The sequence below is a fragment of the Phalangium opilio genome, unplaced genomic scaffold (genome assembly GCF_054372755.1).
Source record: "Phalangium opilio isolate 3A_F unplaced genomic scaffold, DU_Popi_V2 ptg000113l_1, whole genome shotgun sequence".
Taxonomy (NCBI): Eukaryota; Metazoa; Arthropoda; class Arachnida; order Opiliones; family Phalangiidae; genus Phalangium; species Phalangium opilio.
The window spans coordinates 2,009,469-2,036,910 of record NW_028324209.1 but is presented as its reverse complement, the minus strand read 5'-3'; the positions used below and the strand labels follow the sequence as shown (position 1 = coordinate 2,036,910).

General features: G+C 37.9%; 2 protein-coding genes across 8 annotated transcripts in view; both read left to right on the top strand.

Annotated features, from left to right (window-relative positions):
* The window catches only part of LOC149623260 (uncharacterized), a 60,728-nt gene extending 54,659 nt beyond the window's left edge, over window positions 1-6,069 (top strand). For all 3 annotated transcript variants that reach the window (XM_089853337.1, XM_089853336.1, XM_089853338.1), the window contains exons 13-23: window positions 57-218; window positions 404-568; window positions 897-975; window positions 1,097-1,257; window positions 1,325-1,768; window positions 1,845-2,726; window positions 2,810-2,974; window positions 3,051-3,570; window positions 3,653-4,034; window positions 4,119-4,172; window positions 4,795-6,069. In XM_089853337.1, the coding sequence (XP_089709463.1) occupies window positions 57-218; window positions 404-568; window positions 897-975; window positions 1,097-1,257; window positions 1,325-1,768; window positions 1,845-2,726; window positions 2,810-2,974; window positions 3,051-3,570; window positions 3,653-4,034; window positions 4,119-4,172; window positions 4,795-5,049 (3,269 nt within the window). In that variant the 3' untranslated portion in view covers window positions 5,050-6,069. The remainder of the gene's footprint in view (window positions 1-56; window positions 219-403; window positions 569-896; window positions 976-1,096; window positions 1,258-1,324; window positions 1,769-1,844; window positions 2,727-2,809; window positions 2,975-3,050; window positions 3,571-3,652; window positions 4,035-4,118; window positions 4,173-4,794) is intronic.
* A 7,232-nt stretch (window positions 6,070-13,301) lies between these two features.
* Window positions 13,302-27,442, top strand: part of LOC149623258 (uncharacterized) — a 45,469-nt gene continuing 31,328 nt past the window's right edge. For 3 of the 5 annotated variants that reach the window (XM_089853213.1, XM_089853214.1, XM_089853212.1), the window contains exons 1-2: window positions 13,302-14,704; window positions 16,117-16,432. In XM_089853213.1, coding sequence (XP_089709339.1) covers window positions 14,605-14,704; window positions 16,117-16,432 — 416 coding nt within the window. In that variant the 5' untranslated portion in view covers window positions 13,302-14,604. The remainder of the gene's footprint in view (window positions 14,705-16,116; window positions 16,433-27,442) is intronic. The other 2 variants (XM_089853216.1, XM_089853215.1) reach the window with 1 other exon arrangement.

Sequence of the window (27,442 nt, the reverse complement as noted above, 5' to 3'; positions counted from 1 at the left end):
ATTATTATTAAATCTTATTAAAAGAGCTTTGGATTAATGTTCGTTTGTGTTTTCAGGTATGCCCGATATGTCCAACCCTTGTCCAGAAGGTGAACCCTTATTGAATGCCACAACGGGCGAACCAGCTACTTGCGGACCGTCCAGCGATAGTTGTCCATCATCCCATAAGTGCCACTTAAGTCCACTCGGACAATTTTCGGTCTGCTGTCCTAAACCAAGTAAATATCGGAATCTTACCATTCTTAATTAACCCTTTGCAATCGTAATTCGGATTAGAACATTTAGGGGAGTACTTAAACCCTAGGACTTACATAAAAAGATTAATCGTATCTTCACTTTTAAATGGAATGGATGACTTTTATCTCCATGGAGTGACACTCTTTTTCTATTTATTCGCGCGTAGGAGACGTTTGTTATCAACCTCAAGAAATCGGTATGTGTAAAGCGGCTAAGCATCGCTGGTATTTCAACGCCAGGAAAAATAGTTGCGAAGAATTCCTCTACGGAGGATGCAATGGTAATCTTAATAGGTTCGACTCCAAAGAAGACTGCGAGACTACTTGTCCCGGTAAGCCTTTTAAATATCTTAATAACTTGGCAACAGTACAAAGGCTTATAAATTAGCCCTTAGTCGCGCTGCTATCCGTCTCAAAGAGAATTAGAACAAAGAATGGGTCCTTTTGTCCGCGTTGCAATGTTATCTTTCAAAAATTTGAACCGTGGCCAAATGAGCTAGGCGGCGGTCTTTGGGTGTATAACGTTACCTTCCTCGAGTGTAGGGCAGGGGTGGAGGGGGTTAGGATTAATTTTTCCTTCTACCAAAGATGCTTAATTATGCTGTAGTAGAAACGTGGTGAAAATTGAAGGGTTGACATAGTGAATTGTTTTGTCTTTAGTTATGTCCGAATGCGAAAGAATTCGCGAAAGGAATTTAAAGATTAAGAAGAATGTCAACAAGATCGTCTTCTTACCAAAGTAGGTGTTTCTTTTTTCTTAATTAGGTTAGGTTTAAACATAGTTGCCAAAGTACTTGTAAAGTCTCAGGGTGTCTGTTTGGATGAGGGAAACTTTTATTTTGTTAAACTTTTTTAATTAGATGCGACAAAAAAACTGGGGATTGGGAATCGGTTCAATGTTTGGACGCGTTGGGGTTGTGTTGGTGCGTAAATAAGGAAGGTGACCAACAACCAGGAAGCGTTATTCGTGGTACACCGGCTTGTTCTTCCCGTGGGGGACGCAATCTTGGCGAAATTCCAAGTAATTCAAAATAGTTCTTTAGTTGTTTTAAGTAGAAGGGCTAACTCGTTGTCGTTTACTTTTGAAGTCTGCGCCAATGGTTTACCCGTTTACCAATGTCCCGATGACTTATGCTCTCGCGCTAGTTGCGTCGCTTATCCCAACGCCACTTGTCGAGTTGACCCTTGTGGCGGTTGCGAGGCTAAATTCTTCGACAATCGTAATCAACCCGTTTCCTGTAGCAAGGACTTAACCGCTTGTATGGGTGAAGTCCAGGATGTATTAGATAGTTCGGCTTGGGTTAACAAAATCAAGGGGTATCGACGCGCCTCGGCTTCCATTGAGAGTTACATCGAAGAAGGGGAGTCCGTTGATACCGCAATGGCGCCTGTCTATCCACCACCTCCTCCACCGCCGATGCCGGTTGTTGTGTCAAGGACATTGTTGGGACGGTTCCTCAGTGGTGCGCTATCTGATCAGATGACTTCTGACAGCGAATATGGCGCGGTTCGACATCAAGGACCCATATCAGGTAGGTTTTATAATTGATTGCTGACTTTTCTTGTGGCCAGTTTTAGTCAGATTCGGTTGTCATGAATGTTTCACAGTAACTTCAAGGATAGCGGTTGTCATTGGACCCCGTTTCGGTAGCCTTTCGGTTCGAGTGCCTCAAGTAGTCAACCCATTTAGTAGCATTATGGCACGAATGGTCGCTGATGAAGTCCACGAAGCTATGGTCTCCAAACCGGGTCTTTGCCCACCGCCTTCCTTCTGGAGTTTAATTCGCAGTATGAGTTGGAGATGTCGCCATAAGTGTCTTACCGATTCCCAATGCGACGGACATCAGAAATGTTGTATGGGAGACTGCGGCATGGAGTGCGTCGAACCCAACATGGACTCTTTCGAGAACTTTGACGTCACCGAAAAGGAAGCGGCCGAATCTAGTTTCGCTTTCGAAGGAAGTACATCCGAAGTTCAAAATATGATGAAGGTCCATATGCCAAACTGTTCCAAGGTAGGAGGATACGCCGTTGTACAAAGACAAGGAGAGTTCGCCTGGTGCGTCGATAAGTACGGACGTCCCATCCACGACTCTTTAACGAAAGGATTCGTTAAGTGTAGTCGAAACGGTACAGTCGTCGACAGACAATCTTTGGGACCGATTTGCCCAGATTCTCAGGATGTTAAACCTAAAGTTTGTCGGGAGGAATGTCTTAAAGCTTATTGTCCTCAACATCCCGAAGCCATTTGCGTCGCCGATCCTTGTAATCGTTGCGCTGTCCATTTTGTAAACGAAAATGGAGAGAAGGTTAATTGCGAGGACAAATGCTCCCAAAAATTGAAGGAAGGACATTGCGGTGCCGCCATGTCCAGATTTTTCTTTAATCAAGACAGTCAACGATGCGAAGAGTTTTCCTATACCGGTTGTGGAGGAAACGATAATAATTTCTTGAGCATGGATGAATGCCACAAGGAATGCGTCTTACCCAGTAAGTAATTGTTCAAACAAGTTGATTTCATTTTGCCCGTAAGCCTAGGCCTAAATTTTTTCGTTAAATTCCTAACAATTCAGAACCAGTCTGCGAACAACTTATGGAAGTTGGTATGTGTCGCGCTCAAATATCACGATGGTTTTACAATAAACATACCCACGAGTGTGAGGAATTCAAATACGGAGGGTGTGGTGGTAATGACAACAATTTTGCCTCCAAGGAGGAATGCCAAGCTAGATGTCCTGGTAAGTTAAAAAAACGCCCCGTGTCCTCCCCTTTTAAAACCTTGACTCAGTGAAATTCCCCTTGCCTTTCCTAAAGACATGGTGTACTGTCCTTGGGCCTCGGTTACCCAGGAACTGGAACCTTGCAGTCGAAGTCGTATCTGCGCTAACGTCAGTTGTCCCGGAAACGCGGAAGCGGTTTGCACCGTCGACCCTTGCACTTGTACCCCCGTTTTCGTGGATCGCGCTGGACAGAATGTTGATTGCCAACCTCCTACCGCCGCGCCCGATATTGTGATTCCTCTAGTGACATCCGAGACGCGTTGCGAACATACGCGATCAGTCAGATCGAACGATGTCGCTTTGCAGCACGAGTATGTCCCCGTTTGCGATATGGAAGGAAAGTTTTCGCCAACTCAGTGCATGAAGGATAAAAGTACTGGGAAGGAGGAATGTTGGTGCGTCGATGAAGCTGGTATTCAACTTCCGGAATCCAATACCTTCACCAGGGACAAGGGGCAATGCAAGTTTGTTCCTATTAAGAGTGTCGACATCACTTTGACTTACAGACACGAAGGTTCGCCTTTGAAGACCAATACTGCTGAATCTATTAAAAGGTAAGGATTGAATTTAAATATTCGTAGTTTTAAGACTAGTTTACGCGGACCAGCAACCAATTTTCTTTCAAACCCCGTTAAGCCTTTCGCAACACTTATTGAAACGTTTGGACGCCCGCGTTGACGGTGACTTGACGGTTGAACCATCTTCTCGAATGACCAAAGTGACCTTTTCGCTGATTGGCGACAATAAGGTTGATTCGGCTTTCCGATTAGAGGAAATGGTGAAAACTGGAGGGTTACTTCTACAAATGAACGACGGCAGCATGGTGGCCGATTATCGACGATCTCATTTCTACTATATTTCCGACTACGTTTCGCCCGACGTGGAAGTCTTCGACAATCGAATTCCGGACACTCACATGGCCATTACGGCCATTTCGCGTGACGGAACAGCCACTCTAGTCGCCATTACGTTGGTCATCACCATATTGGTTGTCCTGATTCTCATCGCTCTAGTTTCGGTGAGTTTAAATCTCGCATCATTTATGAAACCTTAACCAACTGTTAACATAGAGTTAAATTATCAATTCTTGTCTATTTTACAGTATTATCGAGGTAAAAATTCGGGAGAAACACCCAGGAACTCTTTAGTTAGTTTGGTGAGTACATTCTTTTATTGTTTTTATGAATGATTTATTCGTAAGAGTTGATAGTTTGACCTTCAATTGACCTCTACCTAGAGCCTAATTTGATCATTTTTGTGCATGTCATGCTATTCGGTCTAGATAGATAATAATTTGACCTTTATTTGACCTCTGGCTGTTGATTTAGGGTTAGTTATAAGCCTACATAACGCTTGGGGCTGGTTTGTCCCAATTTTCGTGGTGCATGTTGATTTAGGGTTAGTTATAAGCCTACATAACGCTTGGGACTGGTTTCTCCCAATTTTCTTGGTGCATGTTAATCGCAATCGGATCTTGTTTGCAAATATATCCGGATTAGTAAATTGTAGAACGCAGTAGAGCTCATAGAAATTGCGCGTAGTACAAACGTGTCTAGTAGTCTAACGGGTAGCGTGTAAGATCGGGCCTACAATAAGTCTCGGCCTTTGTGTGACAGCGTGTCAAATCGGGGATAAAATAAGCCTCGGTCTTTCAAAGCATGTCAAAGTCAAAAGCATGATTATTTTGTAAGAAAAAAGCCAAATCGTAGTTAGAATGACGTTATCATCTAAAAATTGCCAAAATGGCTCATTTTTGACAAGAAAATTCCCTATTATAGGCTTTTAATAGCCCACTATACGGCTTCATCACTGGCAAAAGTCAAGCTAAGCCTAACCCTTACGACACTGTCAAAAAGAACCCGGGTGTAGCAATTCAAACGGTAGAATCAGAGTACGAATCCATCCAAAACGAGATGAATGTCGTCAAAAAAGTAGCCCTCCAAGACGATATCCCTCCGCCCGCTTATCCTGATCTCGAAAAACAACTCGAAAAGAAAATTGACGTTGAAAATGATAACCCAACCAAAGTTTAAAAAGAAAAACTTTTAAAAGGAAAAATATAATTAATTATATGAAATGAAATATGATTGATTCCGCATTTTGAGACGTTTTAAAACCAAAATAATATACCAAAATTATATTATTGGATATATTGAATATTTAAAAATGAAAACTTTAAAAAAAGGGGGCGTGTTAAAACACTCGAGCTAATTTCTACGAAAGGATGAAGTCTTCGAACTAAACTAAAAACAAACGAAAACATTCCCTAAACTTCGAAAGTTTGTGTTTATTTTATTAATTTGTGTTTTTATGTAAATATGTCTTCCTAAAAACATTCCCCAACTAAACCCCCAAAGGTATCTATACGTCCTTTATGAGTTTTTAAACTATTTTAAAAGAAATTATTATTATTAAATCATGGTTATAATTTAACCAATAAACATTTCGCCTTTAAATCGTAAACATTCCACAAACAGAGTATTTTTCTAAATCCGTCCCCTCCATTTTTCGAAAAGTACCAAAAATTAAATCGAAACCAAATATGAACCATCTTCTTGTTACAATTATACACAGTAACTGAAAAACCGTGGAATTTTTGCAATTTGAGGGTGAAAAAGTCGTTTTTTAAACTTAGTTCAATCCTAAGCACAATTTTTCCTAAGCCTTGGTTATCCTACAACCGAATTGAACCGATTTTCCTAAACCTTGGTCACTGATTAAAATTCAAGTTAATTTTATCATCTTTTATGAATTTTAATTTAATTGTAATTAAAATTACTCCTCTCTCTCCCTCCCTCCCGTTCAGTTAATTAAAACAACAAACTAAGAACCAAGAAATTGATTGCAGAATGAACAAATTTGAAAAATGTTTTAGGCCTAAAAAAGTAACAATCTAGACAGAGTATAAACTATAGCAAAAATGAGAATATCCCAAAAAAACCTCGACAAAAACTAAAGTGTTTTTGGTAGCTTTTAAAAAAAACAAATATTACTGTAAATAAAATTACCTAACGAAGAAAAAAATAAATCTTATTTCAAAACTGTTAACAAAATATTTTTCTTGGTAGTATATAATCGATTATTTATTTTCTAGAGAAAGTAATCGATATTTCGATTATATTCAACCGTCGCCATCTTTAAAGGGGCAACGTAAGTATAGCGTTGTTATGACGTGAGATGATATGCAGCACATGCAAGGCAATATATATAAAGCTTTCAGACTAGGATGATTCATACCATTTACCCAAGGAGGCCAGGCTACTTAAAGGACAAAGTAGTCTGCACTTTTGTACTCCAATTAGCCTGACTTCCTTGTGTAAGGTGTGTGAATCCTCCATGTCTGATGACATCTATTCTATAATCGTGAAGACGCGAGCTGAACGTCCCGTGAATATGTTTACCTATTGATTATATTATCGGTTTTCTGTTTGAAGATTTAAAGAGAAAAAAATGTTAAATCTCGATAAATATTGACGTTTTGTTGGGAATTTAGGAAATGGGATATGTCTTGTCTGGGACTTTGAGATTTGGGGACTTGGGAACCTTAGGGAACCCGCAAAAAATGTGTTTTTAGAAAATTGGTTTGTGTCGAGACTCGAGAGATTATTGAAGTGATATCCAAACGTATCAAACAAAATTTTGACGTAAAGTTATTCAAGAAAAATGACAAAATTTGTTAGATAGCGTTTTTTGAAAAGTTGAAGGACTTTTTAAGGTTTTTTTTTACAGAATTTTGTGCCCACGCTTAAGTTAAGCAACATTCCCCTTAAATGTTAGATCAGGTCTTCAAGAAAAATGTGTATTTTTGCAGCAGTACCTTAAAGTTCATATAAGAAATATACTAGAATATTTCCTTTTTTATTGTTATAAATAGCATATACGACCCTTATTTTAGAACCCTAAAAAAACCTTGGTGTCAGATGAGGACAATTCTGTTTTGAAGCTAGCTTTCATCCTTGCTTGCACCTACCCCGAGGCAAGCACCCTATAAAGTTCAACCATTTTTACGAGGAAATTCAAACTTTAAAGAAACGTTTTAAAAAAGACCATCTATTCCGCGGTCGTCTGCCTTTGCATTTTCTAGAATAAAGTAAAAAGGCAACAACGGTTTTTTGTAGAAAATGATATTCGGAACAGAGTTGCTTTCAAAGCTTCCTCTTCAAGCGAGGCATAAAAGCTTGAAGAGATGGGGAAGATGTTCTTCTTTTTCATGCCAAGGAAATGTTACGTAGGCAGGGAAAATTCAAGACGCTCTGAGTTACCTCAGAAGTAAATGGCGGGAGTATCTTCTTAAAACGTGAAAACTTAAATTACACGTGATTTTAAATTTTTATTTAGAAATTAGGCTTAACACGCGCGATCTTTCTTTCGAGCATAGAATTAGGCTTAACACGCGCGATCTTTCTTTCGAGCATAGAATTAGGCTTAACACGCGCGATCTTTCTTTCGAGCATAGAATTAGGCTTAACACGTGCGATCTTTCTATCGAGCATAGAATTAACTCTTAACGTGTAAAGGTTCTTGTAAAATTTCGACTTGCTCAGAACGAGCGATCTTGAGTGCTACACGTTTCTAACTTCACTTATATCAACTTCCGCACACTGTAATCTGTCTTTTGATAAGAGAATGGCTAGGACAGTACAGTATTTCGCAAAAGATACATTGAGAGTCGCTTTTAGAAGAAGGCAGCGATGATTATTATTAAATGGGACGAAATTACGAGTTCATTCGAGCGTTTCCGTTGGTTTCGTTACGTTACGTTTGACGTCGTCCACAAAGGGAACCTAACAGGGACCACTGTCCATCTCTTCCTTTTTTTCCTCTCTAGATCCTTCTATAGAAAGCCAACCCAAGTTTGGTGAACTGATGAAGGAGATTGCGCTGATATGGAAAGGTACTGCCCACAAAGTAATCGAGTATAGAATATATTGCAAACTCCGATTGGAGATACGTGAATTCCGGGAAGTTGAGAAGATAGTATTTATATCTGAAAGAGTGTCATGACCCCTTAGCTAAGAGAGAAATCTTAATGATACCAGAATTCTCACACAAATGCGAGGAAAAATGAGTTCGGAGTTCATTGATTTGAATTAACATTCATTCTTTCGATTCGCGGTATCGTATTACTGAAATCATTAGAAAATCAAGTTCATATATAAAAACATATATAAGAACGTAGAGGAAACGTTCATGACCTTACGTTAGGGTCAAGGATATAATAAGTTCAAATAAATGCCATGATGTAAATTCAATTGGACCATGAATTGCTAATCAAGCATCCATTTCTGAGCATTTAGAACTAAATAAAGATATTTTAAGGAATAGACCGGAAAACTTGTAGAAAAATTAATTTCTCGAGACCAGAGACCTATTAGTTTAGGTAAGGTTTTTTTTTTTGTTTAGGGTTAAAGTTAGGTTCATCTTTCATAGCCAGTTTCTTAAAGTCTCTAATATCATAAAAATATCAATAAAAATCATTCAGTAGATTATTATATGAATGATCTGAAAACCATCACTTGCGTCATGCGAGTATTAAATTAACGCCCCCAAATTTACTGTCTTGTAGTAGTAGATATGTCTCCTTTCAAAATTTAAATTTGTTTTCGTTAAAAAGAAGTCCGATTTAGTTTTATTGAAGCGTAATTTTTCTTCATAGATGATTTACAACCATTAGGATTTTATATACCGGCGTCACTCAGACCAAGGCTCGACCCTAAATCATTTAAGTCAACTGAGACGATATCATGACAGGGCCACAAAATATAAAGAACGGGAATAACTGAATATCTAATTAGATTGTTCTAAAACGACCGAGTCTGCCCCAGGAAAATAAAAACTGTATAAACAATGGCAGGTTAGGTTCCTGCCATTAATTATAAAGGGTTGCAACGGGTCAAGGAAAACCTGGAAGAGTCAAATAATTAAAAAAATAGGCCAAAAAAAGTTCAGGGAATTTGGTTTTAGAGAGGAACATTTCTGGGGTTGCTGCACTTTACAATACAACATAATTTGCAAAGGGTTGACTTTTTATGAAAACAAAAATCTTGCATTTCTAAAGAGGTCAGAGAAAACCACGGGAAATCCTCAGAAAAACCTGGGAAAGTCGGCTAATTTGACCCTGCAATTTTTGTGAATTACCAGCTCACATCTAAACCATAACCCTAGCTAATCTTAAATATCACAATATCCCTCCACCGGGTACTGAAGTGCAATTCATTTTTGAGCAAAGTCAGTTGCTGAACAGCACCTCCAAAACGCTGCTATTGGTCTCATACTTGATTTTGAGACTATTCGCTCGCTGCTCGCAAGTGGCCAAGCAAGTTGACGACGACCCAGCTAGCTAGGGGATTAAAAGAAAGAATATTAGGGTTATTTTTCAAATAAGATCTAAGGGGCTGCGTTTGTCACACGATTCGCATTAATCCTTATTATTCTCTCCATTTCAGATATAATAGTAGCTACCACCGGTATATCAAAATTTTTGGCACGAAACCCCGAGCAAGTTAATCCCAGGAGAAAAATATAAAAAGAGGTTTAAAGCCAACTTAGGTGCCGGGAATATAGGAACATTATAACTTTTTGTTATATCGTAAGCAACATATTAACAATAAGTTATGTTTTCTGTAATGCTTTGTTCCCATGGTAAGGGTTTTCCTAGAAAACATTGGCAACTCTCAATTGATCTTCTTGGGTTATTTCACTCGCGCCAAGAAGCGCCGCTAGAGGCAGTGCGAGCTGGCTAGTCTCCCGCCTGGTGTTCCGTGTTCGTGCAGTTTTTAAGCCCTGTCTAACCAATTTAGGTTCCGTACTCTTAGCCCTATATCGTGCAGACGACACAGCGTGAACCCTTTTGGAAACGTATCTCATTTAGTGTCATACTTCTGTTGTTATATAACACTTCTGGTTATACTATAATCTACGGTATAACGGCATTTATTACAGCAGAGTTGAGTTATTTTTTGACAGTTATGGGAGTCTATTTCTTTCGCGGGTTATTAAATACAAGAAGTACTTCTGCTGCTTTCTTTTAATATTATGAAGGAAGGTGTATAACCCCGGTTTGTACAATACAGAAATTATAATATTAATTATACTATAGTGAAGAAATGAGGAATTTTTTCCTCTTTTTAGAAAAGCTTTTTTTTTCTGGGTAAGTCAGTGGTTTCTTAAAGTGAAGGTAATCGTAAAGATTTACAGGATTTGAAACCAAATATTGTTTACCAGAAGTGAGATGAGACTAGAAGTGAAGGGCTCTAGCATTGATAGTAGATCCTGGCACTAGTGAACAAATTTGAGGATTTTATGCCGCTTCCCACGCGCCTACACTACTGGTCGAGTTCCAAAAACATTTCCTACCCCCTTCCCCTCAACCTAAAGCCGCGGAACACGGACGCCTGTGTTTGAATCTAGTTAGGCCGTCTACCACCGCGAGCGTCTCACGTTTTGGAGGGAAAATTCAGAAACCGCTACTAGAGGGCCAACCGTCCTTGTGTTATCAAGAATATTCACTATCGCCGAGTGAAGAATTTGGTTAGCTCAGTACTTCTGGTCTCATCTCACTTCTGTGTTTTCCAAATGATGCCGTTTCAACTTGAAGGAGTGAGGGATGGACCAGAAACCTCCCAGCATCCTCAGCGTTTAGGTAGGGTCGTACGGTACTGAAACGTAAAGAACATCCCCGTGTCTTAAAAATAGAAGCTAGTTCTCATACAAATACAATGGCTCTACGCGGCAGCATTTAACAATCACCTACCTTAGGGTAATGGTGTTCGTAAGGTATACGCAGGAAGACTTTCATTGCCGCAGGTCGCCCATCATCATTACCGCTCACCTCCTTTCTCACTGGTTTTAATTTTATTTTGAAATCAGGGTTATTAATTAACCTGGATATCCTTTATAAATCAGAGATTTGCTAAATGGAGAAAAGGTCGGGGAAAAAACAAGGATTGGCAAAACGGAGGAAAAGGTCTGGGATGAGTTTGGGACTCTGCAAAATGGTGGGAAAAAATAAGGAATTTTCGGAACTCTTTACATATTTCAACGCAACTCTCCAAAATGTGATACTTTCATCTCCTCTTTGAAAAGAGAAACGGTTAATTCTTAACATCAAGGGATTAATAAAAACCGCGGGTCACACACATCGTGGATTGAATTAATTTCCTTTCATTTTTGCTCCTCGGTGTACTCAGGGCGACGAAATTAAAATTCGTAACGTTAACCTAAGCCGAGGAAACCGTTCTAGAAAAGATGTATTGTAGGGAAGTATAAAGTGAGGCGTTAAGGGTTGACCCAACACCTCGACCTAGCGACCCTCCGCGTCTTTTCACCCTCTGTTGAGCCACCATGCACTATTTAAGCCTCATTGACTACCGGGGTTTTAAATTATTCGTACGTCTTTCCTTTTGAATTATTATTCAAGTAAAAGTTGCTCCTTGGAAGAAAGGGGGTTATATACTTTTGTTAAAGCCCCTTTAAGGGTTAAGAACACACGCATATTCAATCCATCAAAGTCACTAGTTAGTTTTTTTTTATTTTTAATTTTAGTAAATTAGGCTTAGTGATTTGCGTATGGAATGTGTATTTGAATATTTAGGGTTAGTGAATTTCTTGGGTGGGAACGTTTTCGTATCTTTCGATCTAGAATTAGACTTAGTATCTTTCTATCTATAATTTAGGCTTAAACACTAATCGATCTTGAATTTAGGCTTACCAACCTGTAGTTAAAGTTAGAAATGGCCTTTACAATTGCAATTATTAAATGTTTTTAGATGAAAGAGACTTTAATTTAGGCTTGATAATAAATTAAATTTATTCAATGAGAATTTAGGCTTAGGGATGAGTACTTGCAGTTGTTAAAACCCCTTTAAGCGTAAAGAAAACTTTATTTAACACACTCTTACGATCAATCAAAGCCGCTTAGTTTATTTTCTTTCTCTTTTTTTAGAAGTCTTCTTTTATTTTAGTGTTAACCCTAGACAAAGTTTCCATTGTTTAAGAGAGCAAATAAGTCTGGTTGGCTTTTAAAAGTAATCAATGGTCCCAAAGGGTTGTATGCGCCTAAGTTTAAAGAGAAAAGCTATGTACCAGTATGGGAAGGGCCTAACACGTAACTTTAGAAGGCCAACTTACAGGAGAGCCTGTCAAGACAGTGATGGGTGAAAATAATAATAAAAAAAGCGAAGCCAGAAGTAAAGAAAGAAATAAGGATAAAATCAATTTTTGCCAGAGCAACTTTTATTTTTGCTCAGTTTGCTCCCATGGGATGGGACGATCGGTATTATTGGGGAAAAGAGAACCCTCCAATTTTAAGTTTCACCCCTTTATAGGTAATCCCAAAGTGGAGATTATAATATTGCAGATGTTGGTCAGGTCGGATCATCTCTGGACGAAACTTGGATTACTTCTCCCTGACCAATGCAAACTACGTAAGTAATTCCTGGTCGAAGTAACCGTTAGAAATCCTAGAAGAACTAATTACCGATAAAAAAACTCCATGGAAATCCGTGTAGAACTTCTTTCCGGTCGAAGGAACGCATGGAAATCCTTGTAGAACTTATTGCTGATCGAAGGAGCGCATGGAAATCCTTTTAGAACTTATTCCTGATCAAAGGAGCCCGTAGAAATCCTTGTAGAACTTATTCCTGATCGAAGGAACGCATGGAAATGCTTGTAGAACTTGTTGCTGATCGAAGGAACCCATGGAAATCCTCGTAGAACTTGTTGCTGATCGAAGGAACCCATGGAAATCCTTGTAGAACTTGTTGCTGATCGAAGGAACCCATGGAAATCCTTGTAGAACTTATTCCTGATCGAAGGAACCCATGGAAATCCTTGTAGAACTTATTCCTGATCGAAGGAGCGCGTGGAAATCCTTGTAGAACTTATTCCTGATCGAAGGAACGCATGGAAATCCTTGTAGAACTTATTCCTGATCGAAGGAACCCATGGAAATCCTTGTAGAACTTATTCCTGATTGAAGGAGCGCATGGAAATCATTGGAGAATGGAGAACCTATCAATGATCAAAGCCTATCATAGAGGGAACTTGTATCCCCACTTGTCAAGATGCACTTAACAATCTTATGGTAAGTGGCCATTAGGCTATCAGGGTCTTGGTAGGCTTGTTTATTATATCATATTTTTGGGGGTATGTGGGAAACCCCCTATTGTCTACACCCCTTCCCCGGAACCAAAAGGGTTAAGAAGGCGGGAAAATGGTGGCGCCTAGATCGCCTCCCACGTGCTACGCGCAGCTGTGAAGCCATCGATCACGACTAGGGGGTCCACGACGAAAACACAGGCACCCAACGCACCCAGCACCCATAGACTTCGGCGGTCGGCTTTTCAAAGGGGATCGGGTCTTTAACTCTTCTATTGAACGGAGTAGCTCAGTTTCTGTTACAGCATCGCGAGCACCCTTTGCGTCACAGCTCCGCTCTGGTGTGTGTGAAAAAGGGGCCAAAAACCCCGCCACCAACCGGAGAGCGATTGAAATATCCACGCGTGCGAGGCAGCGGCCTGATAGTGCACTGACCTCACTCAGTGGCGGCGGCGCGCGCGAGGAATCGCTCCAGAAAGGGGAAAAACCAGCTCCCCTACTTTATCTATCCCTTGTCAAAGGCTTAAAAAACTACGAGTAGCGGGATCTCGAACGGGATATAAAAATCGAGATGAAAATAAATAAGAAGTAGGCAAGCTTCCCCTTTCTCGTCCTACAGCCTTTTCTTATATAATTTTTTTCAAGAAAAAAGTCTTCGGTTCAGCCCCATTTTTCGGAAGCGACTCCGAGAGACTTGGCGGGAAAGACTCACTCGCGTTTTCGCGCCCTTTCGGTTCGCGCGCGCTTTAAATTTCCCGTTGCTTTTTATACGTGGTTTAAAAGCCACGATCATAAGCACGTTTTTTCTGACGCTGTAAGAATCTAGTCAAGTTTCCCAGCGCAATTAAGCGCGTGTTTTCTTTATTTTTTTTTACGAAATCGAGGACTTAAAGGGGTTTGTAAATTTGCTCACCACCAAGAAACGTGGTTGGCTGATTGCTTAAAAATATTTGGCTGTTCCTTGGCTTGTCGTAAAGAAGCGAGCTACGTATGACCGACTTTTGCAAAAGAAAAAATATATATCCCCCCTGGATAAAAAAAATTGTTAAGAAAGGATCAAGTTGAGATTAAACAGCCGAAAGTTTTATTCTGAATGACGTCACGTCGTAACGAGTAATGTGTCCCCCTTTCACTTTCTTACTTGAAACTGGAAATCTGATTTTTTGAGTAATTGTCCAGCCCCCTTTTTAGATTTTAATTCGCTATCGGACGGGTGTATGCGGTTTTAAATAGGCGCTAAAAATTAGTACTAGTGCAATTTGGCACTAATTAACCTTTGGCCCCGCCCCCTGTTTAGAATTTGTACATTTTTGAAGCAGTCGACGTTTAGACACTGAAGTTCTGACAAGTAATGTTCGCGTGCGGCGACTAGGCTTAACGATACCGCTTTATTCAATGTTTTAAAACGCCGTTTTATACATGGAAGTTTATTATAAACGCGCGCGACGCGATGTTAACCATGGACACGATTTATAACAAATTTAAAGACTATGGAAGGAGATTCTGCTATTTTAAATGTCGGTTCGGGTGGCCTCAATTTTGGAACTACTACCCGAAGTACCACGAGGAATTTGTCTGCAAAAAAATCTGGTGAGAGTTAAAATTTTTGTTTCGCCTGTTGTAATGAATTAGACTTAGCGATTTGATACACTCGTGATTAATTATGTATAAAACTAGTTCGTTGAACTACGAAACAGCTACGTAGTACTTACGTGAATGTAACTCGCCTTTTTAACAGAAATCGTTTAAATTTGTGGTAAATTTGACCTAATAGGCTTAGCATTAAAAAGTACGCTGTTATTTAGATTTCTATAGAAAAGGTGTTTAAACACGCGCAACTTTTATATTTTACGCGTAATTAAATATTTGGTCTAATTATAAACTGCAAATTTGTCTCCACCCCAATTAGTTTTAAAATTAACAAACAATTATTAAAAACACAGGGTACAGGTAATACTAGGTATTACATGATTCAACACTTTTACGGTTACGTTCAAACTAGTTTTAAACTTGACCTAAAAACCCTCGGTTAATTAACGCCGTAAAAGTCGTAATAAGTCCGAATGTAACCCCTATACGATGATAAAATATTTTCTCCAAAATCACGCTTTTAAATTGGCAAGATTAAGGGTCACTTCCAGGTTACGTAACAAGTTTTTAATCGTCTTTTTACTAATATTACAAAGATAACTAGTAAAGTAGAAGCAATTTTATTTGGTGGTTGTAGTAGGAAATAATTTCGGCTGTTTATATTATGTATGCCAAGGCTTAGGTATCATTCGTCAGCCAAACTCTAGTCGGTTTTCGGAAAATCATATATAGGTCGAATTATTTAGTACGATTTTTACTGGGTTTCGTAAAAAAAAAAAAAGAAAATATCGAAAGGGGTCTCTTCCTGCGCAAGGCGTTTTCTCGCGGACAGATTTTGGCGCAAAAATTTACGGGCGAAGAAAAAGAAATATGACTTTTGAGTTACTTTTAAATCCATCTTATTTTTTTTTTCTTTTGCCAACTTCACACTGAGTTTAGTCTAAAGTTCCTTTCACTCCGTGTGTAATTGCTCGTGTCTTAGGTTTACAGGTACTGCATATTGAAGGTGGATTTGTTTTTTTAACTTCTTCATGGGTTTGGGAAACTTCCTGTTTTATTTTTGTACTTTGCAGAGTATAGGCAAGTTACGTGTTTTTACCGTAGGGTTATGTAAAGTGGAAAGTACACCCGCTGCCATTTCGATAATATTATTATTTGTTGAATTTTTGACTAGCACCTGTATGCTTGGATTAATCCATTATTTTATGTCATATCGGTTATGAATGATACGTGTGTTTGTAAGTGATAGGTTATGGATAATGTATTGGTAAATTTAAAAAAAGGTCGTAACTCCAAAAATGTCTAATTTAGTCATTTTTGGTTGTGTTTAATATACGCTAATGTTATTTAAATATTATTTTAATTATTATTAGTTAAAATGCATTTAACTAACGTATTCCTAAATGTTTCAGGCCTGGCAACCACATCTGGCGGATTAGGTCATCGCAAATTCAACATTTGTATGATTGGCCTATTTCTGACCTTCCAATTGGTCAGTGGGTTTGCGGCCGTGGCTTTACCACCACAGACTGTCCACTTATCGCCGACAAGACCCATGGATTCTATGGTACAACCCACTGTCGCGCAAAACTCGGAGACCACCACGGACCCATCAGTTATTGCGGACTGTCCCCTAAGATGCAAGTGTACTGAGCCATTCAAAGTGGACTGTAGTCAAGCCAATCTCACCACGGTTCCTGCCAACATTTCCTCAAAAACAACGCATCTGTAAGTCAAATTTCTGTAGACTTTTGGTTTTGGGTACTGTCATTTTGTGGACCGCGAACTTTGGGCCACGTGATATATTTCAGGGTTGCCACTAAGATCAAATTCCCTGGTCTTTTTGACCTTTTTAAATTACGTATCTGTTCCCTAACCTTTTTGGTCAATTTTTAAATCCCCAGACATTTCCATGACCTTTTAGTCTCGATACCCTGACCTTTCCAGATTTTCCCTTGAATATGGCAAATTTTATGAAATGAAAAACCAGGCTAGTATCTTTAAAAATACCTCAAAAGAATCGCTTAAAACATTAATCTGTACTATACATAAGCCCCGTTCGTGGTTCTCGGTTGGGTAGAAATCGAAAAATCGGGGGGAAAATAGAAAAGAAATCACTTCTTACTACTTTATCTAATTAGTTCGTATCCAATATTGATCACGGGAAAGCTAGCTGCAATCGTTGCGAGTTCTTTGCTTTCCAAATCTCTTCTGTTTTTCTTTCTCTCTACAAAAGCCGTTAAACCTTTAGTTCCCTAGCGTTATTTCGAACTACGCTAAAACACCTAAAGCTAGTCCCGAGTTACCCGAAACACCCTTTAAATCAATTTATGTTAATTACCGGTGTGTGTGTGTGTGTGTATATATATATGTACAAAACGGAACCATTACTGTCTCTTCAGACGCCTAATCCCTAACCCAGGGTGTGATGCGTAAAAACCGTGTTAATTTGCACCCCTATTAAGGCTTGTCAGACGGTATTAAGTCCACTGTTTATATGGACAAGTGTCTCTGTAATATGTCGTAAAGATAGCGTGGCCGTTGTTTTTACTTTAGATTTAGGCTTAGCGCATCAATCGCTTAGGAAAGTTAGAAGTTAGGCCTATAACGTAGACTTTAATAAAAGGGGACGTTTATATTGGGGTACTGACTACCTGTATTGACACTGGAGCTCGGGTTACGCTTGCTTAGGTTTAACTGGGTTGTAAGTGACAGGTGGTATTGGATTTCGTTATAGAGTCGAAGAGATAGATAACACTCTTTTGGTGTTTTTATTTAAGATAATACAAGTGACAGTTTGAATGGGTTGAATTTAGTGTAACGTATTTATTTTTGTACGTAGGTGACGTTTTTAAAGGGAGTGTAAACGTAATTTTAATAGAAATAAGGTATTATCTCCACTTTGATATTTTTGTAGAATTAAGATATATGCGTTAGAATTAAGATATCAACCTGCGTGTTTAAATACCATTAGAAGAAAACTGAGAGAAAAAGAGAGCAATTTTCAGGGGTAATTTGCGCCAAATACAGACAGGGTTAGAATAAGAATGTGAAAATTATAATTCATAACTGGATACACCTTGGTATATCTAGAACATTCCCTATATATTCCGGAAGTTGATTTGATATACCCAGCTTGTTCCCCCTCGTTATATTGTTTGAAGAGAAGCTTAGCAAATGTCAATATGCAAATTTTATCTATCGGCGAAGAATTATATTAAAAGAATTATCTTTTTGCATGGCTGAAGAAAGAATTAGTCACGTTTTCCCCACGAATATGGTTGGAACTCGTGTACGTAGAAATACATAACTGATGTACAAAATGTAGTCTGACTTTAAGAACAACACCCTTTAATTTAGGACAGACCAAGAAGCGATATCTAGTTTTCTAGGGAGAAGGTATAAGATGCCTAAGTATTCGCGAGCCATAGTCCCAATCCCCCTTTCAAAATACAAGGGGGGACGTAAAAGGAGTCCGGGCTATTTCGCCTCCCCTCAGTCCGAAAATATATAATTTTCGTCATTCGCGTCGCGCTGACGTGAGTTTTCAAGAACCAATGAGATGCTGGTTGTAATTTAGAGAGGGGGATTAACTCCGGACCTACGTTTGGACTGGAGATAAAGCTGGAAATCTGGCGAATTTATACCTTCTCCCTAGTAAACTAGATATCGCTTCTTGGACCGACTTATCAGGAACAGCTTGTATAATTGTAATTAGGAGGTTCCCAGCTTTGGTTTAAAACCCTGATTTAAAATTAAAGCGTACAATCAATCAAATTCAATTTCAAAATGCCCATATACGCGGCGCGTTTAATTTAATTTGCGTATTAATTTTGACTATTTAAATAATATTTCTCAACTCGACAAGTCAGTGGTTTGACCCTTTCTAGTTAAACGTATCGTTTGACCCATTTTTGCAGCCGCTGCCTGAATATTTTAATCAATTTGTTTGCAATTAACATATTTATAAGAGGGTGCAAATATTTCTATAGAACACTAAGCTAAACACGAAATAGGCGGGGTCTTAAAAATTTAAAGCCAAACCGCGAACGAACGAACTTAACGTTGTTTCAGTCAATTTCTCTCGAGGTTTAGGAATAACCCCTCCCTAAATTTGAATATGCAAATTTTATTATATTTGGTCGGGTTTAATTTTCGATGACTTCACTAAGTTATAATTGCGATGAGCTAAGCCTAATGTCATGGACTATAATTCTTAAGAGGACCAGAAACTAAGTATAGATTTTTGAGGTACGTGAATTCGGAGTGGTTCCTGAAAGGTCTGTCAGAAATTAAGGGGGATGTTCTTTAGGCAATTTTGAATCGAAAATGTTCTATGATAAAATTAAATTGGTGTTCTAAAATCCTAACCAGGATTCGTACACGACCTGGAAATCCTGGAAAAGTCAGGGAAATTGGAACTAGGCCTAAAAGGTCAGGGGAAATTCACGGAAATGGAAAATGGGCCTAAAAGGTCAGGGGGAAATTCACGGAAATGGAAAATGGGCCTAAAAGGTCAGGGGAAATTCACGGAAATGGAAAATGGGCCTAAAAGGTCAGGGGAAATTCACGGAAATGGAAAATGGGCCTAAAAGGTCAGGGGAAATTCACGGAAATGGAAAATGGGCCTAAAAGGTCAGGGGAAATTCACGGAAATGGAAAACGGGCCTTAAAAGGTCAGGGGAAATTCACGAAAATGGAAAATGGGCCTAAAAGGTCAGGGAAAATTCACGAAAATGGAAAATGGGCCTAAAAGGTCAGGGAAAATTCACGAAAATGGAAAATGGGCCTAAAAGGTCAGGGAAAATTCACGAAAATGGAAAATGGGCCTAAAAGGTCAGGGAAAATTCACGGAAATGGAAAATGGGCCTAAAAGGTCAGGGGAAATTCACGGAAATGGAAAATGGGCCTAAAAGGTCAGGGGAAATTCACGGAAATGGAAAATGGGCCTAAAAGGTCAGGGGAAATTTACGGGAATGGAAAATGGGCCTAAAAGGTCAGGGGAAATTTACGGGAATGGAAAATGGGCCTAAAAGGTCAGGGGAAATTTACGGAAATGGAAAACGGGCCTAAAAGGTCAGGGAAAATTTACGGAAATGGAAAACGGGCCTAAAAGGTCAGGGAAATGGAAAATGGTCCTAAAAGGTCAGGGAAAAATATATTGGAGGGAAATTTAAAGTCTGGATAAGAGTGTCCAGAAAATTTGTTATCTGAGATTTGACAAGAGCCCCAAATTCGCGTGCCTCTCTTCGCTCGCTCCGTTTATTTATTATTTAATTAGATAAAGTTAAATTTAAACGAAGTAGTTTTAATTTTTATAACAATCACAACTCATGCAAAAATGATTCGAGTGAATTTAGATTTGTTTTCATATATGTTCGCCATGATACGTTATTGCAAATGGTCAGGGAAATTTGTGGAATTTAGTCAGGGAAAAACTGAAAAAGTCAGGGAATTTCATTCCAAAAATTTTGTACGAACCCTGATCCCCTTGTTCGTACAAACCGTGGAATATTTTTGTATAAATTATAACGCTCTCTTTGTCGCAGTTTTCCCGTCCCTTGTATGGTTTATAAAGTCCATGCTTTAGTTGTCTTGCTCTAGTAATTTGTTGTTTTAATGGTTTCGAAACGTACCCTCCTTAGCCCACCCCGTTTCTCGGTGTTAAACTGATTCTTAATTGAAAATTAAACTTAACTTACTTAAATTGAAACGATAAGATTAGAAGCACTAAATCGTTCCTACATTTATTATATTTAATGTTATTTTTTTAAAGTAAGGAATTTTTCGTCTTTTCATTTGAAAACATGCCCTACATCAATCAATTATCTTCGAGTTTTTTTTTTTTTGCGAAGCCCGAACACTATCGGGCTGTAAAAATTGAGAACTACCTCTTTAAAGAAAAATAAGTTCTCAATTAATCACTCAGTAAATCGTGAATCAAAGGGAGGGTGAAATAGCTCGTTTTAAAATGGATTGAAATAGTAAACTGGATATTCCTTAGAGTAATTGCTCCAAGTATTATGAGCCTCAGAGCTCAATAAAATTGAAAGTACTACCGTAAACTAGACCTTGCACAGAGTGATCCCTCCAAAATTCATGAACATCAGAGTTTTATATCATTCGCAAAATTTTATCAAATTTTTAATCATAATTTATTCATGTTATTCATGAAAATTAAATGTTTTTGACATTATTGACTGTAATTATAGTTCTAAATTACTTAGATTAAATTGATAGTAGCACCGTAAACAAGACATTCCAATTAAATTCATGAACATCATAGTTTAATTTCGTTCGCAAAATTTAATCAAACTTTATCGGGGAAAATTTAAATTTCAGACATTATTAACTAACTTTGGTTAAAATTAAAGTAGTCTAGACCTTGCACAGAGTGATCCCTCCAAAATTCATGAGCATCAGAGTTTAATATCATTCGCAAAATTTTATCAAATTTTTAATCGTCATGAAATTAAATGTTTTTGACATTATAGTTCTAAATTACTTAAATTATAATTGATAGCATAAGTTTATAAGATATGTTCCAAATGTTAGAGGCTTAATGAGAGCTAGTCCAAGAACGACGTGAGAATTGACTTCACTAGGTTTTGCAGTCCATCCTCCTCTTTAGTCTGTACTAAGGCCTCACTACGCGTCGCTTTTCAAGAATCTATGACGTTTCACCTACGTCACTTCATGACAAGCTCTCATTAACGAGTGACACACTTATGGAACATATCTTATAAACTTATGTTGATAGTAATGCCGTAAACTAACTAGATATTCCAAGGAAATTCATGAACATTCGTTCGCAAAATTTAATCTAACTTTATTGGTGAAAATTCCAATTTTGAACATTATTATCTAACTTTGGTTCTAAATTACTTAAGTTAAAATTGAACTAGCACCGTATTCTAGACATTCCATAGAGTAAGCCCCTGCAAAATATATAACTCTACGCTCACAGCCATCTAATTAATTTTGAACTAATTTCAATTCACCTTTAAAAAAATAAAAGCTATTATAATCCATTAACTTTAATCCAAAACTTGATTATATTATTCTACCTATATAATTTGAAAAGCTATAATATAAAACTTGGTAATGCAGCTTATATACCTTTATCATAATATTTCCCAACTTTCAACTTCTGTAGTAATCGACTAATGATCCCCAACCCAAAATTAGGTGATGCTGGGAAATCACCTTTTTTATAAATGTTTAAAGTTACCTAACTAATTTTCCAGACCTGCACCTCTACCTCACTGTCTGATTTTAATCTCATTTTCCCAAGATAAGTATACTAAGTATAAAGCAGTCCGTATACGTGTTAATTAAGGCACCAAACCGAAATTCGGGCGAGTTTATCTTGATTGCGAGGGTGAATATTTAAAAGGTCATAACCTTTCCCGAACTTTGACATATTTATCATTAAATTTTGATGAAGAACCTACGCGGTTTAATTAATAGGTTGAGATAAAGTATGGCTAAAATTGATTTTAAATATTTAATTAGGGTTAATTTTCGATACGTATCTTTTGAATTTTAAATAATACATCTTGGAATTTGCGTTTAATTAGATAAAATATTAGTTAAAATTATTATTATGTATTTATTGAATTTACGTGACTGGTACAGTATTTGAAATTCCTAGAAATTTTAGGGATTTTGAAAGTGATTGCCGGATAATTTTGAAAATTGATACAAAGTCCCGAAATTCCATCGTGGTTCAGTCATACTTTAATCAAGAAGCGATATCTAGTTTACTAGGGAGAAGATATAAATTCGCCACATTTCTAGCTTTATCTCCAGTCCAAACGTAGATCCGCAATTAATACCCGCCTCTAAATTACAACCAGCATCTCATTGGTTCTGGAAAACTCACGTCAGCGCGACGCGACGCGAATGACGAAAATTTCGTATTTTCCTCCTTGGGAGAGGCGAAATAGCCCGGCCTCCTTTTACGTCCCCCCCCTCTTTTATTTTGAAAGGGGGACTGGGACTATGGCGCTCGAATACTTAGGCATCATATCTTCTCCCTAGTATACTAGATATCGCTTCTTGGTTTAATAGTAGTTTTAGCATGAACTAATATATTTATAAGTTCAAGTTTATTTGTAGTTTTTAGATGATACCATAATATGCTGACTGGATGTTAAAATTGGTCAGGGAAATTTACTTAAGCCTGTCAGGAAAATATGGAAAGCTGGAAATTTAAAGAAAAAATGTTTGGCAACAGTGCAATTAACACCCTTTCTTTTAAAAAAGTAACGTCACAATTAAATTACATAATTCCAACTATAAAGATTTGACACCAAAACGACTATAATAAATCACGCCCTTACAATTTAATTCTAACTAGCGAGCAATTTTAACTGTTTTCAAAAAGGGGGGGAAAAATATCATTAAAGGGAACATTACCTTGTTTAATTTAGGGTAAAAACCAATTCTAAAACTATATAATAACAAAAAGCGCAATTTGTAACACTCACTTTAAATGACAAAAACTTATCACTTCCAAAAAATATGAAAAAAAAATTGGCAAGCAATTTAACTAAAAAGAGGTTGACTGAATTCCCCCTAATTATGGTTTAGTATCAAAATACGTCGTCACATTTACCAGACCACCCCACCCCACCCCATCCTTTGGGGGTGTAGCCCCCATGGTACCCCTTTAGCATTAGTTAAAGAGCCGGACGGACGGACTTTTGTCTCTAGAAGCATTTTTCTCTTACCTCAATCAATCATCATCTTGTTTTCCGACAAGAAAAAGAAGCCACGGACCCTCTAGGAATTTCAACGTTGAGAATGTACCAGGCTGAAAGGAGTTAAGGTTTCTGTTGAACATAGTACTTCTCATAGGGTATGGTACATTCTTAACTTGGGAAAATAATGTCACGAGCCTTTTCCTTCTCGTTTTCGTTGTAAATACTCTTAATGTTTAACGTCAAAAGACCGTCCTGTCCTGTTATGTCCTGGTTTCCGGTTTTAGAAACAATTTTTATTTTCTTAGTAATCTGTCATAGACTCCAGGAGAGCTCGGGCTAAATATAAAATAACCCTTATTAAGCCTTTGCAAAAGCACGCGTTTTACAAAATTTATAGCCCTTTTTTTGGGTTTTTTTTGTTCGTGAAAAAAAAAGGGTATGTTTAAAATTGTTCTTAAAATAGAGACGGAAATCGATACTGTGGTTTAGATGCTATAGTTTTGGTTTTATTCGAAAGATTATGTATAAAAAAAGGGTTATCGCAACTATGTATCATTATGAATGGAGGTCAATCGAGGTCAATTTGAAGTCTCAACGTGGCTGTCTTTTAAGATACTAAAATAATCTCGAACAGGAGTTACGCGAACTTGAGTTTAATTTTAGCTGCTATTATTAGATTTTTTCTTTCAACGAACTGAGGGGTTTTATAAGGCTTAATACTATTGGAAAATGGAGGTCATTCGAGGTCAATTTGAATCAGAATCTCTTCGCAGCTTATAAACTAGTAATATTTTCTTAAACTGGGGTTAACAAAGGTCACGAACTTAAGCAAGTTTAATTTCAGTTGATATTATCAGAAGTGTATTATTAATTTCCCAGAAACCGAATTGAGGCGTTTAAAACTGAATATCATTTATATGAGGTCAATAACGCCTCGCAGTTTTCAAGATACTTCTATATTAAAGGTTACTAAAGGTCACAAACTTCAATTTAATATTAATAAAAATTCCTAATCGTAAATATCCAACTTTATATAGAAGAAAATTTGCATATTTTGTTTTTGGTAAAATATTCATCGATATTTTTATGATTTTTATTTGTAACTAACTTAGTAGAAGAGAATACGCTCGGCTATATAGGAATTCCATAACATAAAACATGATTGATGAGGTCTAAAATACACTTGAAAGAATTTAGTCTGTAGTGCATGAGCTCTGGGTATAACTTGTTTATCCTTCGTCATCAGGGATGGCTAGACTGGGCCCTAAATCGCTCTCTTTATTATATTATATTGTTCCACCAAAAATAGAGTCGGCCGGTGCATGAGAAAGATATTCGGTTCTTCTTAGCTTGCTTGAAAGGATATTATGAAAGATTCCATCGCGTTCCTGGAGAGATGCTTCGTGGTAAAACCATAACCCCGTTTATAGGGTCTTCTTTTTCGTTTTTTACTCCCAACTTTCCAGGCTCTGGATCTTGGAAGAAAAGTTACGTAAAATAAAACAGTATACTAAGATATGGGATGCGTTCAGAGTGACGTATCCTTGTTACCAGTTGACTGACACTATGATAGAATATTATTTTGCTCTTTTTTTGGCTAGAAAGCTTCCTGAGTTAAGCCTAAATGTCTGTTGCTGGAATAAGGATGTTTAGAAATAAATACATTACATCTTTCGAGCTAGCTACGCCTGCCATTTCTCTTTATGTTTTTGTTTATAGTAGATCTGTTTTCCGGTCACTTCCTCAGGTATACTCTATCTTTTCCATTTTTTTTTTATTTTAGGCTTAGCGATTTAGGCTTAAGAGTATCATGGGGTGGTGATACATCATTTTTATGACTGCTCTCCTTTTGCTTTTTTGCGCGTATTTCGTCCTATGAACTTCGTCCATTTATTAGAGAGAGTTTAAGACTTGACAGTGTACGAAAACCTCTAGCGTTCTCTAAACCTAAAATAATTTTAATTTTCAAATTAGGCTTAACAATTACAAGGTCATTTGAAGTGCGGAAAGTCCGTCTTAAACGTATCCTGACTTTGTTAAGCCTTTGTTGATTGAATTTTTTTAATTAAATCTTATATTGTATTTCTTTTCTCACGCCATTCTAAGAATAAGCCTGAATTCTTATTCTCCTCTAATCAAAATTAAAACACTCGGTGGTTTCTTATTCCATTATTGACCTTATTGCGTGTTTGCCTTAAGGCCAGAGAAACCTTAAAAGAATGGCGTGAAGCCTGTCTAAGGATTCAGTTTCTTTAGCAGAACCCCCCCAGTATATAATATATAAACATCAACGTTTACAATGTTAGCGGACAAAGGGAAACCGCATTTATTTTTTTCTTTCCTTAGTTTTCGTTTGTCTAACTGAACTAAAGTGTATAAGAAACCATAATCTTATTTTATCCCTTAAAATTGGTTAAAGAAGTTTTTTTTCTTGTGTAAGGATCGCTTTCTCAAGTTCCGGTTTGCGACCACTGAAACCATAGACATAAGAAATAAAATTTGAAGGACTTAGTGGAACCAAGAAGCGATATCTATAGTTTACTAGGGAGAAGTTAAAAATTCGTCACATTTCTAGCTTTATCTCCAGTCCTAACGTAGGTCCGGAGTTAATAATACCCGCCTCTAAATTACAACCATGCAGCATCTCATTGGTTCTTGAAAACTCCCGTCAGCGGATGCGAATGACGAAAATAACGTATTTTCCGACTGAGGAGAGGCGAAATAGCCCGGCCTCCTTTTACGCCCCCCTTGTATTTTGAAAGGGGGACTGGGACTATGGCGCGCGAATACTTAGGCATCTTAGACCTTCTCCCTAGTAAACTAGATATCGCTTCTTGGTGGAACATGGGAAAATTTGTGAGTTATTTTCTTATAGACTTCTGGGTCTTTTTTTCTGGAAATATTTCAACTATCTATGGAAAAATGAGGTTCTTAAGTATCTTGGAGTTGTTAAAAGGTTTTTGGCATTTAATGTCCGTTCTATGAAACACGACTTGGTTTAAAGTGTACCCCTAAACGTTTGAAGTGTTTAAATTTGGAACCAAACTTTAAGTACTCTAACCGCGTATGGACTATGTAGTGTCCACGACATTACTCTTACCTCTTTAACAGGGTTTCCGCAGTACCTGGAAAACTCTCAGATTTTGAAAATGGATGTCAGTAGAAGTATATAATACTTCTGTTCGAGAGAAGTATACCTCAACCTGGGAATAAACATGTTAAATAACTGAAGTATTAATAGGATCAAGAAGCGATATGTAGTTTATTAGGGAGAAGCTATAAGATGCCTAAGTATTGGCGCCATAGTCCCAGTCCCCCTTTCAAAATACAAAAGGGGGGACGTGAAAAGAGGCCGGGCAATTTCGCCTCTCCTCAGTCGGAAAACACGTAATTTTCGTCATTCGCGTCGCGCTGACGTGAGGTACGTTCAAGAACCAATGAGATGCTGGTTGTAATTTAGAGGCGGCGGGGATTAACTCCGGACCTACGTTTGGACTAGAGATAAAGCTAGAAATGTGGCAAATTTATACCTTCTCCCTAATAAACTAGATATCACTTCATGATAGGATACAGTGCGTCATCCTATTATCCCCTTCTGATGTTAGTCAATTTCGAAAGTCAGAATTTCATAATGGTTCGGTAATTTTCCTGTAGTTATTATTAATCAAAATATTTAATAGTTTTTAACAAATAACAGTGACTCTTTAGTGAGTCAGGGAAAAACCCGGAAAATTCAGGGAAGTTTGAAATGAAAAATCTATGGCAACCCTGTATAATATCGTTTTAGACTTAGTCATATGATTGGACATAAATTTCGTAGCAGACAACCCGAAGCAATATTGAACAATATCGGGGTTAAGCTTCGCACGATGATGCATCTAGCGCTGCCGCTGCGTAATGGAGGCGTGGAAGCTTAGGCTTAACCCTTGGCCTTCGGGCCTTTGCTAGCTAGATTCATTTCCGAACGGAACTTGTCTGAAGCCCAAGCTCATTTCCGGAGAACAGGGAAAAGCGTCAAAGGATAGCTTTC